Below are 13,693 nucleotides of genomic sequence, written 5' to 3'. Positions count from 1 at the left end.
TCTTGTGCTGCAATGAAATTACAAAACGTGAACACACACCTGTGTATTTCAACAAGTACATGAGGGTAAAGTATTTTAGTTATAGATTCTATCAAAAGTGTAGACACTGCATTATTGAGAGAATTAATATTTTTCATTTTATATACAGGAGGAGGAGCAGCAGCAGCAACAACAACAGCAGCAGCAGCAGCAGAAGGATGAGCCAGAAGCTCAGAGTCAAACCGTTGCTGTCAAAGAACCAGAAGAGTAAATATTAACCAATTCCAGTTGAAATGATTTTGCACTGTCTTGCCATTTGTTCCAAGAGCACTGCGACTGTAGAGACTCATAGTTTACACATCCAAGAGCTGATTTTTCTGCCACGTACTGGGAAACATTCTAATTTGTACTTTAAGCAGGGCTACTTAAATTCATGACTCTGCATCAATCAGATATCACCAGTGAACATTGCTGGCCAGATTCTTGCAGAAAGCTATGCGTTTTTGTCATGTTGAAAGTTAACCTACAATGGAGAGGAAAACTGCAGGGGATGGGCACAATGGAAATGTGGAGCTTGTTCAAGGAACAGCTACTGCGTGTCCTTGATAAGTATGTACCTGTCAGGCAGGGAGGAAGTGGTCGAGCAAGGGAACCGTAGTTTACTAAGGCAGTCGAAACACTTGTCAAGAGGAAGAAGGAGGCTTATGTAAAGATGAGACATGAAGGTTCAGTTAGGGCGCTCAAGAGTTACAAGTTAGCTAGGAAGGACCTAAAGAGAGAGCTAAGAAGAGCCAGGAGGGGGCATGAGAAGTCTTTGACAGGTAGGATCAAGGATAACCCTAAAGCTTTCTATAGATATGTCAGGAATAAAAGAATGACTCGGGTAAGAGTAGGGCCAGTCAAGGACAGTAGTGGGAAGTTGTGCTTGGAGTCCGAGGAGATAGGAGAGGGGATAAATGAATATTTTTCGTCAGTATTCACACAGGAAAAAGACAATGTTGTCGAGGAGAATACTGAGATTCAGGCTACTAGACTGGAAGGGCTTGAGGTTCATAAGGAGGAGGTGTTAACAATTCTGGAAAGTGTGAAAATAGATAAGTCACCTGGGCCGGATGGGATTTATCCTAGGATTCTCTGGGAAGCTAGGGAGGAGATTGCTGAGCCTTTGGCTTTGATCTTTAAGTCATCTTTGTCTACAGGAATAGTGCCAGAAGACTGGAGGATAGCAAATGTTGTCCCCTTGTTCCAAGAAGGGAAGTAGAGACAACCCCAGTAACTATAGACCAGTGAGCCTGTTGTGTTGTGGGCAAAATCTTGGAAAGGTTTATAAGAGATAGGGTGTATAATCATCTGGAAAGGAATAATTTGATTAGAGATAGTCAACACGGTTTTGTGAAAGGTAGGTCGTGCCTCACAAACCTTTATTGAGTTCTTTGAGAAGGTGACCAAACAGGTGGATGAGGGTAAAGCAGTTGATGTGGTGTATATGGATTTCAGTAAAGTGTTTGATAAGGTTCCCCACGGTAGGCTACTGCAGAAAATAAGGAAGCATGGGATTCAGGGAGATTTAGCAGTTTGGATCAGATATTGGCTAGCTGGAAGAAGACAAAGGGTGGTGGTTGATGGGAAATGTTCAGACTGGAGTCCAGTTACTAGTGGTGTACCACAAGGATCTGTTTTGGGGCCACTGCTGTTTGTCATTTTTATAAATGACCTGGAGGAAGGCGTAGAAGGATGGGTGAGTAAATTTGCAGATGACACTAAAGTTGGTGGACAGTACGGAAGGATGTTACAAGTTACAGAGGGACATAGATAAGCTGTAGCGCTGGGCTGAGAGGTGGCAAATGGAGTTTAATGCAGAAAAGTGTGAGGTGATTCATTTTGGAAGGAATAACAGGAAGACAGAGTACTGGGCTAATGGTAAGATTCTTGGCAGCGTGGATGAGCAGAGAGATCTCGGTGTCCATGTACATAGATCCCTGAAAGTTGCCACTCGGGTTGAGAGGGTTGTTAAGAAGGCGTACGGTGAGTTAGCTTTTATTGGTAGAGGGATTGAGTTTCGGAGCCATGAGGTCATGTTGCAGCTGTACAAAACTCTGGTGCGGCCGCATTTGGAGTATTGCGTGCAATTCCGGTCGCCGCATTATAGGAAGGGTGTGGAGGCATTGGAAAGGGTGCAGAGGCGATTTACCAGAATGTTGCCTGGCATGGAGGGAAGATCTTATGAGGAAAGGCTGAGGGACTTGAGGCTGTTTTCAGAAGAAGGTTAAGAGGTGACTTAATTGAGGCATACAAGATGATCAGAGGATTGGATAGGGTGGACAGTGAGAGCCTTTTTCCTCGGATGGTGGTGTCTAGCACGAGGGGACATAGCTTTAAATTGAGGGGAGATAGATATAAGACAGACGTCAGAGGTAGGTTCTTTACTCCGAGAGTAGTAAGGGTGTGGAATGCCCTACCTGCAACAGTAGTGGACTCGCCAACACTAAGAGCTTTCAAATGGTCATTGGATAGACATCTGGACGATAAGGGAATCGTGTAGATGGGCTTTAGAGTGGTTTCACAGGTCGGTGCAACATCGAGGGCCGAAGGGCCTGTACTGCGCTGTGATGTTCTATGTTCTTAAGTGCCTTCATTCTTGGTACACCAAAGTGATGTGAAGGTCTGTGGTTTCATGGCTGACTCAAGTCCGAAATGACCTTTGTAGACCAGTGTTAATCATGGGGTATTTAATGTTAAAAGCTGTAATGATGAACTTTTAAGTCTATCGCTATTCAATTATTTTTCGATTCCGCTGCCCCACCACCCTCTGACCAATCTTAATTTTGATTTGCAAAGCGACCGTCCGACTTGGGAAGAGGAGATTAATTGAGCTGTGTCTGTTGTCCTCCATGTTGCTCTCCATTGGTTGTTTAAAAGCAGCCAGTGCAATTGCTTATCCTCAAACAAAAGCACTCTCTTATTATGTGATCTGTTACTCCACTATTACCTCAAGCAATCTCATAGATCATAGAATTTGCAGTGCAGAAGGAGGCCAATCAGCCCATCGAGTCTGCACCGGCTCTTGGAAAGAACACTCAACTTAAGCCCACACCTCCACCCTATCCCCATAACCCAGTAACCCCACCTAACCTTTTTGGACACTAAGGGCAATTTAGCATGGCCAGTTCAACTAACCTGCACATCTTTGGACTGTGGGAGGAAACCGGAGCATCCGGAGGAAACCCACGCACACACGGGGAGAACGTGCAGACTCTGCACAGACAGTGACCCAAGCCGGGAATCGAACCTGGGACCCTGGAGCTGTGAAGCCACAGTGCTAACCACTGTGCTACCGTGCTGCCCTGTTGAAGCTCTGCTGGGATCAAATTATTATCCAGTGTGGATTTCAAAATTATATCTTCTGAATGCGAGTCCGTGTTCTATTCCTAGACCCCTACTGCCGTGGCTTGATGAATAACATTTCTGGGCATGATGCAAGTGTGATTTATGATTCCTAATTCAAAATTAATGAACACAGTTTTTGACGCTCCTTAACTATTTACATTGAACTTTAAAAATAATGTTCAGCTCCTTCCATCATAAATTCTGAAAGTATTTCTTTTACAGAACTGCAGCAAAGAAGCTGGTTAAAATAATGGCACCAATGACAGAGAGTGAGGTGGGTAACGGCAGATCTCTGCAAAATAACCCTGATCAAACATTTTACTCCAGTCATAAACAAAGCAGATTGTGTGTTAGTGTTCTGTAGACAACTGATAGAATCTTAACTAATAAACCGTTCAGCATCATCTGTTAAATGGTTTGATCTTTTAGATGTTCACTTAATGTGCAGGACTGCCCACAGGTTTTGTATTCTGCATTCAGTAAATACTATTAAATGTATGAACTAACTAATCCTAGCATTTCTCTTACCCTATAATGTGCTTGCTTTTCCTTGGTCTTCTCCCTTTTCCATTCAATAGTGCTCTTTGATAACTGAGAGGGATTGATGCTGATGTTCTCTGCAGTTTTTATCAGGCGTGTTCGAATGAATGAGATTTGCCCATTGTACGTAATGACTTTTATAACAAGCAGCATGGGTCACCCTACTGGCTCAATACCTCGGGGCATACTGCTCATATGTGACAATCAGTCAGCAAGATCTCGGTTCTCTCCTTCACTCAACTATAGCGTACCCAGTGTCTCCAGCACAGTTCAATTATACAGTGTATGTAGAATCCATCTTTTGGAATTCATTACTTGTTCACGTCATTCATCATTAAAGCTCGAAGAGAAAGTATCGACACAGGATGCAGATTATAAAATCACTAGAAGCTGCCTGTTGCCGGCAGATTGTCAGAGCAGCAAACGCTGCCGGCTACCAGCAGGTTGTTGGAACGCTAAATGGTGTGCGGCCGGCTGCCGTGGGTGCTAAAAGGTGTGCGTCGGGCTGCCGGAGCGCTAAAAGGTGCGCGGCGGGCTGCCGGAGCGCTAAAAGGTGTGCGGCGGGCCGCCGGAGCGCTAAAAGGTGCGCGGCGGGCTGCCGGAGCGCTAAAAGGTGCGCGGCGGGCTGCCGGAGCGCTAAAAGGTGCGCGGCGGGCTGCCGGAGCGCTAAAAGGTGTGCGGCGGGCCGCCGGAGCGCTAAAAGGTGTGCGGCGGGCCGCCGGAGCGCTAAAAGGTGCGCGGCGGGCTGCCGGAGCGCTAAAAGGTGCGCGGCGGGCTGCCGGAGCGCTAAAAGGTGCGCGGTGGGCCGCCGGAGCGCTAAAAGGTGCGCGGTGGGCCGCCGGAGCGCTAAAAGGTGTGTGGCGGGCTGCCGGAGCGCTAAAAGGTGCGTGGCGGGCCGCCGGAGCGCTAAAAGGTGCACGGCGGGCCGCCGGAGCGCTAAAAGGTGCGCGGCGGGCCGCCGGAGCGCTAAAAGGTGCGCGGCGGGCCGCCGGAGCGCTAAAAGGTGCGCGGCGGGTCGCCGGAGCGCTAAAAGGTGCGCGGTGGGCCGCCGGAGCGCTAAAAGGTGTGTGGCGGGCCTCCGGAGCGCTAAAATGTGCGCGGTGGGCCGCCGGAGCGCTAAAATGTGCGCGGTGGGCCGCCGGAGCGCTAAAAGATGTGTGGCGGGCCGCCGGAGCGCTAAAAGGTGCGCGGCGGGCCGCCGGAGCGCTAAAAGGTGTGCGGTGGGCCGCCGGAGCGCTAAAAGGTGTGCGGCGGGCCGCCGGAGCGCTAAAAGGTGTGCGGCGGGCCGCCGGAGCGCTAAAAGGTGTGCGGCGGGCCGCCGGAGCGCTAAAAGGTGTGCGGCGGGCCGCCGGAGCGCTAAAAGGTGTGCGGCGGGCCGCCGGAGCGCTAAAAGGTGTGCGGCGGGCCGCCGGAGCGCTAAAAGGTGTGCGGCGGGCCGCCGGAGCGCTAAAAGGTGTGCGGCGGGCCGCCGGAGCGCTAAAAGGTGTGCGGCGGGCCGCCGGAGCGCTAAAAGGTGTGCGGCGGGCCGCCGGAGCGCTAAAAGGTGTGCGGCGGGCTGCCGGAGCGCTAAAAGGTGTGCGGCGGGCTGCCGGAGCGCTAAAAGGTGTGCGGCGGACCTCCGGAACGCTAAAAGGTGCGCGGCGGGCTGCCGGAGCGCTAAAAGGTGTGCGGCGGGCCGCCGGAGCGCTAAAAGGTGCGTGGTGGGCCGCCGGAGCGCTAAAAGGTGTGCGGCGGGCTGCCGGAGCGCTAAAAGGTGCGCGGCGGACCTCCGGAACGCTAAAAGGTGCGCGGCGGGCTGCCGGAGCGCTAAAAGCTGTGCGGCGGGCCGCCGGAGCGCTAATAGGTGCGCGGCGGGCTGCCGGAGCGCTAAAAGGTGCGCGGCGGGCCTCCGGAGCGCTAAAAGGTGTGCGGTGGGCCGCCGGAGCACTAAAAGGTGTGTGGCGGGCTGCCGGAGCGCTAAAAGGTGCGTGGCGGGCCGCCGGAGCGCTAAAAGGTGCGCGGCGGGCCGCCGGAGCGCTAAAAGGTGCGCGGCGGGTCGCCGGAGCGCCACAAGGTGCGCGGTGGGCTGCCGGAGCGCTAAAAGGTGCGCGGCGGGCTGCCGGAGCGCTAAAAGGTGTGCGGCGGGCCGCCGGAGCGCTAAAAGGTGCGCGGCGGGCTGCCGGAGCGCTAAAAGGTGCGCGGCGGGCTGCCGGAGCGCTAAAAGGTGTGCGGCGGGCCGCCGGAGCGCTAAAAGGTGCGCGGCGGGCCGCCGGAGCGCTAAAAGAAGTTTCTGATGATGCATCGCCTGGTTTCCCCTTCAATTTGTGCTTGGTTCTGCTTCTCTCTGAGATGTTTAAAAGTGAATATGAAAAGTTTAATAAACGTCTTTTTCTGTCATGTGTACTTTTCAGACATCACATGAGCAAGCGCAGCTGTTTCTATCCGAAGCAAATAGTGGCATTTAAGAGACTCTAAACTTTAAAGTTGATATTTAACCAAATAGAACATTTTGTTCAATGAGACTGTCGGTTTTAAACTTTTTTCTACTGGTTGTGACTTCCTTTTTTTTTGTTTCGGGTAGCCAATTCATTTTTTCCAATTTAGGGGCAATTTAGCGTGGCCAATTCACCTAGCCTGCACATCTTTTGGGTTGTGGGGAGGAGACCCAATCAGACACGGGGAGAATGTGCGAACTGCATGCAGGTAGTGACCTGGGGCCGGGATCAAACTCAGGTCCTCGGCACCGTGATGCAGCAGTGCTAACCACTGCGCCATCATGCCACCCTTAGTTGCGACTGTTCCGAGTTTCCACCAGTAATTCTTCTGAAGGCCTATCTGAGACTTGCAACTTGTTGAAAAATGAAAGTGGAGAGGTCCTGAGGTGGTGATGCAGGTTATGGAAGTTAACCTAATGCTAATCATTCCTGTAATGACACAGTCCTGGAATTACACAAATAAGATTGTGTAACCCAAGGGTGTAATTTTGGGACTCTTTTGTGATATGGACAGGATTAGTCCTTCATGTGTGTTAATACTTAATGAGGCCAGGCCAGCTACAAATGGTTAAATTGCTTTATTTCACAACAAGTGAACTTAAAGCAACAATTATGATCAGATTTGCTTAATTCAATTCATCTCGCCTCTAATGGTACTAAACAATGAGCACATTACGCAAGTCAAGTTACTTGCTTGACTTGAGAAAAAAACAGCTTGCACTGAACTGAACAAAAGCTTGCTCTCCCAGCTTTAAGAACATAGAATAGAATCCCTACAGTACAGAAGGAGGCGATTCAGCCCGTTCAGTCTGCAGCTACCCTCTGAAAGAGCACCTACCTAGGCCCACTCCCTTGCCCAATCCCTGTAACTACACCTAACCTGCAAATCCCTGGACACTTGAGAGACAATTTTAGCCAATCCACCTAACGTGCACATCTTTGGACTGTGGGATAAACCCACGCAGATAGGGGAAGAACATGCAAAATCCACACAGATAGTCACCTGGGACCCTAGAGCTGTGAGGCAGCAGTGCTAACAACTGCCACCTTGCTGCCCCAACATGAGCATCAGCAAGTGTCTGGTTTTTTTTTTCTGTTCCCTGCCAAGTGCCCAGGACTAGAAACTTCCCAATATACCATGCGGGCACCACGATGGCACAGTTGCTTCACAGCTCCAGGGTCCCTGGTTCGAATTCCTGGCTTGGGTCACTGTGTGGAGTTTGCACGTTCTCCCTGTGTGTGCGTGGGTTTCCTCCGGGTGCTCCGGTTTCTTCTCACAGTCCAAAGATGTACAGGTTAGGCGGATTGGCCATGATTAATTGCCCTTAGTGTCCAAAAAGGTTAGGCGGGGATAGGGTGTAGGTGGGCAGTGCTCTTTCCAAGGGCCGGTGCAGACTCGATGGGCCAAATGGCTTCCTGAATGTAAATTCTATGATAATGGGTGTAAGGTGTTGCTCAATTACTGAAATGTGCGCATGTGTAATGTATTTTTTTTCTTTTTTTTAAATAAATTTGGAGTACCCAATTCATTTTTTCCAATTAAGGGGCAATTTGGCGCGGCCAATCACCCTACCCTGCACATCTTTGGGTTGTGGGGGCGAAACCCACGCAAACACGGGGAGAATGTGCAAACTCCACACGGACAGTGACCCAGAGCTGGGATCGAACCTGGGACCTCGGCGCCGTGAGACAGCAGTGCCAACCCACTGCGCCACCCTGCTGCCCATGTGTAATGTATTTTGAGGAGCACTTTCAAGACTTTGCCCATTAGCATTTTCACAACCTGCTGTCATGTCATCCTTAAACTTGTGTGAATGCACTTTGCTTTGAAAAAAAGTTAAATGTGTCTGGGAGAAAATTGGTCTCAAATCTCAATGTGGCTGTTGTACTGAACCTTGTTGGGGATGTGTCTTTAAACAAACTGGGCTGATTTGACTTTTTGAATGACCAAACACTGAATGCTAACAAACTATTGGATAAAATTACTATTTTGCCTCTTTACCAAATGTTCCATTAAAGGGGAGTATGTTGCTTTAAGAAGCTGTGTGTTCGCCAAATGATTGGAATGTATGGAGAATGATACAACACAAGGGGGCGCCATGTTTTTTTAATCTTCATGTCACCGCTGCTGCTTCTGCCAGTCACCTTAAATCTATTTAATCCCCTGTATAAACCATTTATGATTTTGAACATCCCTATCAAATTCTTTTTTTTTTAATTTAGAGTACCCAGTTATTTTTTTTTTCCAATTAAGGGGCAATTCAGCGTGGCCAGTCCACCTACCCTGCACATCTTTGGGTTGTGGGGGCGAAACCCACGCAGACACGGGGAGAATGTGCAAACTCCACACGGACAGTGACCCAGATCAAATTCTCTCTTGAACTTCTTTGCTCTAAGGAGAAGAACTCCCAACTTCTCCAGACATTTCTCATTCCTGATGCCATTCTAGTATATTTGTTCTCGGCTTTCTTACTTTTGTACTTTTTTTGAAAAACATGGGATTCTCGGCTTTAATAACAGCTTTTGTGTTGTGTGGGCTTCCTCCGGGTGCTCCGGTTTCCTCCCACAGTCCAAAGACGTGCAGGTTAGGTGGATTGGACATGTTAAATTGTCCCTTAGTGACCAAAAAAAAAGGTTAGGTGGGGTTATTGGGTTATGGGGATAGGGTGGAAGTGAGGGCTTAAGTGGGTTGGTGCAGACTCGATGGGCCGAATGGCCTCCTACTGCTCTATGTTCTGTGTTCACTATCGTAGCCAGTTTTGTATTCCCCAGATGCAACAAAGCGTGAGCCCAAAACTCGAGAAATATTTTCAGATTATTTTTAATTGCTAAAATATGTAAATTGAACACATCGTATCTTCATATTCTACTATTTTGGAAACATTTGAACGGAGAGATAACATTGAGGCTGTGGCATTCTTCCTGTTATCGATGTAAAGTGGCATTGACCCCCAACTATTCCGCAGGCTACGTAATCCCATATTGCTAGCTGAACTCAAAATACTAAATGAGAATTAAATGGGAAGCCTGATCAGATAAAATGAAAGAAAGCACTTGACCACATCACTAGATTTTGAGTGAGTTTGTTATGCGACGAGTCATCAGTTTGAGAAATACAGTAATGAAGGTGTAATTCTCTTTGCCTATGCTTTTTACTTATGACCAATATATAAGTTATTTTGGAGTGTATGGGCAGCACGGTGGCACAGTGGGTTAGCCCTGCTGCCTCATGGCGCCGAGGTCCCAGGTTCGATCCCGGCTCTGTGTCACTGTCCGTGTGGAATTTGCACATTCTCCCCGTGTTTGCGTGGGTTTCGCCCCCACAACCAAAGATGTGCAGGGTAGGTGGATTGGCCACGCTAAATTGCCCCTTAATTGGAAAAAATTAATTGGGCACTCTAAATTTTTTTTTTAATGTTTAAAAAATTTAGCGGTGAAGCAGTTGAGGCTCCTTCATTAAATGTTTTTAAGATAAAGATAGATCGTTTTTTGAAGAATAGAGGGATTAAGGGTTATGGTGTTCGGGCCGGAAAGTGGAGCTGAGTCCACAAAAGATCAGCCATGATCTCATTGAATGGTGGAGCAGGCTCGAGGGGCCAGATGGTCGACTCCTGCTCCTAGTTCTTATGACGGTAAATGTAGTCACAAAAGGTGGAGATATTCTTGAACAGCACTTTTTAACCTTTCAGTGATGCTCGATCTAAATAAACTGACCTTTTTTGATCCCAACAGTGAGTGCTTTAAGTACTGTAATGTTTTGAAAATGATGCATACAATGTCCTGCAGTGTGTTATCCAGCAATGGCCATTCGTACTTCACTGCTATTCACTGGCATGATAAGAAGAGCATTTTGCATTATAAATGCTGATTGTTCGTAAATGGTTCAGGGCTGATGACAGTCTTTGATTAAGTTGGTACTGTAATGTTCTGTGCCATGGAGTTTAATACTGAAAAGTGAGGGGCGATGCATTTTGGGAGGACTAATAAGGCAAGGAATATAGAATGAATGGTCGGGTGCTCGGAAGTACAGAGGATCAGAGGAGTGCATGTCCATAGATCCCTGAAAATAGGTCAGGTCAATAAGGTGGTTAAGAAGGCACATGGCGCCTCCTTTAAAAGATGGAGACAGGACGACAGGGCACTGATGGTAGGGAACCTATACATAGACTGCAGGATCACGACTGGGGGAACTGACGGACAAGCTACAGCTCCCAAAAGGGAACGAACCTCCGCTGCAAGGACACAGCAATATTCCCCGAGCTACCAGGACACTCCCTACTGCACAAACATCTAACAGCATGTGAATTAAGGGACAGTAACTGCACTGACATGTACGGATGACTACTGGGGGAGATATGGTTATCATTGGCTGAGACGATTGAAAAGTGGGAGGAAGAACTAGGCATGGAGATAGGGGGAAGGACTCTGGATCAAAGGGAAAACTTCACCTCGTATGCAGGCCTGAGCCTAATGTAGCTAAAAGTAGTGCACAGGGTGCACGCCCAGCACATGCATGAGTGGGTTCTTCCTGGAAGTGGAGGACAAATGTGAACAGTGCCAGGGAGGTGTGGCCAACGATGCCCACATGTTCTTCTGGTCATGTCCCAGACTTGGCAGGTACCAGGCCGCCTTTTTCGAGGCCATGTCCAAGGTTGTGAGGGTGGAGCCATGCACACTAGTGGCGGTCTTTGGGCTATCGGAACAGCCAAAACTCTTTTCCCTTGCATTTGCCTCCCTGAGACGCCTGCTCGTCTGGAGATGGCAGCACCACCCGAGGCTGCACTGGCTGTCCGACTTACTTGGCAGAATTCCTCAAATTGGAAAAGATAAAATTCACACTGTCGGAGATTGGAGGAGGACTGCCATGGAAGGAAATTACCAACCTGTTCGTGACCAGCAACTAAGAAGGTGGGGGGTGGAACTGAAATAGAGAAAAGATGAAGCCGGGGGGGGGGGGGGGGGGGGGGGGGGGCGGTTAGAGGGAGAGGAAGCCGGGCAGAGGGACCAAAGGGCACCGAAGGTGGGAGAGCCCAGGGGGATGACCCCAGCAACAACAAGAGGGCGCACCTGGATTACCTCAAACTAGCCCCTGATATGTTTTAATACCATGGGGCCACATAAATAGTGCAACAGTACGGTTGGGATAACCGATCGTTGAGGGCCTAATGCTAACGGGCTTCAAATCTGTATAGGTTTCCTGTGTATTTACACCGGATCACTGTTTCACCGTTTTTATTTTGTTTTATGCTGTGTTGCCTTTGGATTTTTTGTTCTCTTATTATTTATATCTTTATTCAGCAATGTTGTTGCAAGTTAAATGCAAAAACCATTAAAAACATATTTCAAAAAATAGAAGGCACATGGGATACTTATATTTTATGCATCGGCTAATAAAGTAAAGAGCAGGGAGCTTATGATGGAGCGGTATAAAACGCTCGTTAGGCCCCAGCTGGAGTAATGTGTGCAGTTCTGGTCAATACTCTATAGGAAGGATGTGCTCACACAAGGGAGGGAATTCATCAGGATATTGTCTGGGCTGGAGTGTTTAAGCTATTGAGAGAGACTGGATAGGCTGAGGTTCTCCTTAGAGAGAGCAGAGAAAGCTGAGGGGGAAACCTGATTGACGTGGACAGAATTATGAGGAACATAGATAGGGTGGATAGGAAGGAACTTTCCACCTTAGCAGAGGGGTCAATAACCAGGGAGAGCAAGCTTTACAACAATAAGAACATCTCTTTTGTTTGCAAATAAATTTTGTATGGGATGGGGAGGAGAATGAGAAAAATAAGGAATTTAAAGTGTGAACACTGATATTAACCTGCCTTACTAAGATTAAGGGTAGTGACTCATGTTGGGGTACATCCTGGCAACTCAGAAACCTGTTCCACGGCCTTAGCTAAGTTTTTAACTGCATAGACTGGGAGGTCAACCCCATGACATAAATGTGTCTCTCGTACTGCATCATGTGCACCTACTGCTGTTAGGAATCTTAAAAATTTAAGAAATGATTCAGCATGTTGCATGAATTTGATGTCACTACTTTATTTATCTACAGAGGCTAAAGAAAAGAGCAGAACGGTTCAATGTACCAGGAACAGCGGAGAGTAAGAAAGCTGCTCGTGCTGCACGGTAAATTGCTGAACAATGTAAACTTGCTGTTAAACCTTCAATTCTGTTATAATAATCTTTATTGTCATAAGTAGGCTTACATTAACACTGCAATGAAGTTACTGTGAAAAGCCCCTCATCGCCACATTCCGGCACCTGTTCGGGTCACAGAGGGAGAATTCAGAATGTCCAATTCACCCAACAGCACATCTTTGGACTGTGGGAGGAAACCGGAGCACCCGGAGGAAACCCACACAGACACGGGGAGAATGTGCAGACTCCACACAGACAGTGACCCAAGCCGGGAATCGAACCTGGGACCCTGGAGCTGTGAAGCCACAGTGCTATTCACTGTGCTACTGTGCCGCCCACAGTGCATTATGCATTTTATTTGGTGGCGGGGGGGTGGGTGGATTGAAGTTTTCAGGCCAATAGAGTTTAGCAACTCTCTGTTAATTCAAAGATCTCCAAAGATCATGGTGTTAGGGGCTTTTATATAGAAATTATAATACAAAAACAGGTCAGCTGGCCCAACCAGTCTTTGTCAGTATTTAGCCTCCAACAGAGCAATAATCCTAATCACGTGTATGCAATGTTCCCCAACCCTTTAACCTACTTTCCTTCAAGGAGCTATTTAAGCAATTCTTAAATGTTGACATGAACTTTCCTGTATCCTAGAGGGAAGAAAATCAGTTCCTGAATGCTGTCCAATTCTGGAGGTTTTATGTTTGGATGTTTTGATGTAAACTCAATCTGTCTCAGTTGTGTGAGGGAAAAGAATTTCAGAGTAGAGGAAGAAAGCACTTTCCAAACCTTTGGTATGGATTAACTGCAGTTAAGTGTGAAGTGCTGCCCTTTTATCGTGTAAACTGAACAATGTAGCTCACATGGTAAACACTGACTGCTCCAATAAATAATAACTTATCAGTAAACCAATGCAAAATTGAGTCCAGTTCACAAGCAGCTAAATTACCTTGACTGTTGAGTTAAACACCTGAGCCATGCATAGAACATAGACCATAGAAAAATACAACACAGAACAGGCCCTTCGGCCCACGATGTTGTGCCGAACCTTTGTCCTAGAGTAATCATAGATTATCATTGAATTTACAGTGCAGAAGGAGGCCATTCGGCCCACTGAGTCTGCACTGGCTCTTGAAAAGAGCACCCTACCCAAGGTCAACACCTCCACCCAACACTAAGGG

At 47.9% G+C, this 13,693-nt stretch overlaps 1 protein-coding gene across 2 annotated transcripts in view; it reads left to right on the top strand.

Moving 5' to 3' along the window:
* Window positions 1-13,693, top strand: part of sarnp (SAP domain containing ribonucleoprotein) — a 67,145-nt gene that overhangs the window by 9,086 nt on the left and 44,366 nt on the right. For both annotated transcript variants that reach the window (XM_072494075.1, XM_072494074.1), the window contains exons 4-6: window positions 149-246; window positions 3,589-3,640; window positions 12,436-12,509. In XM_072494075.1, the coding sequence (XP_072350176.1) occupies window positions 149-246; window positions 3,589-3,640; window positions 12,436-12,509 (224 nt within the window). The remainder of the gene's footprint in view (window positions 1-148; window positions 247-3,588; window positions 3,641-12,435; window positions 12,510-13,693) is intronic.

This window comes from Scyliorhinus torazame, chromosome X (assembly GCF_047496885.1).
Source record: "Scyliorhinus torazame isolate Kashiwa2021f chromosome X, sScyTor2.1, whole genome shotgun sequence".
NCBI lineage: Eukaryota > Metazoa > Chordata > Chondrichthyes > Carcharhiniformes > Scyliorhinidae > Scyliorhinus > Scyliorhinus torazame.
The sequence above is the reverse complement of the archived record's forward strand: the minus strand, read 5'-3'. Positions and strand labels throughout refer to the sequence as shown.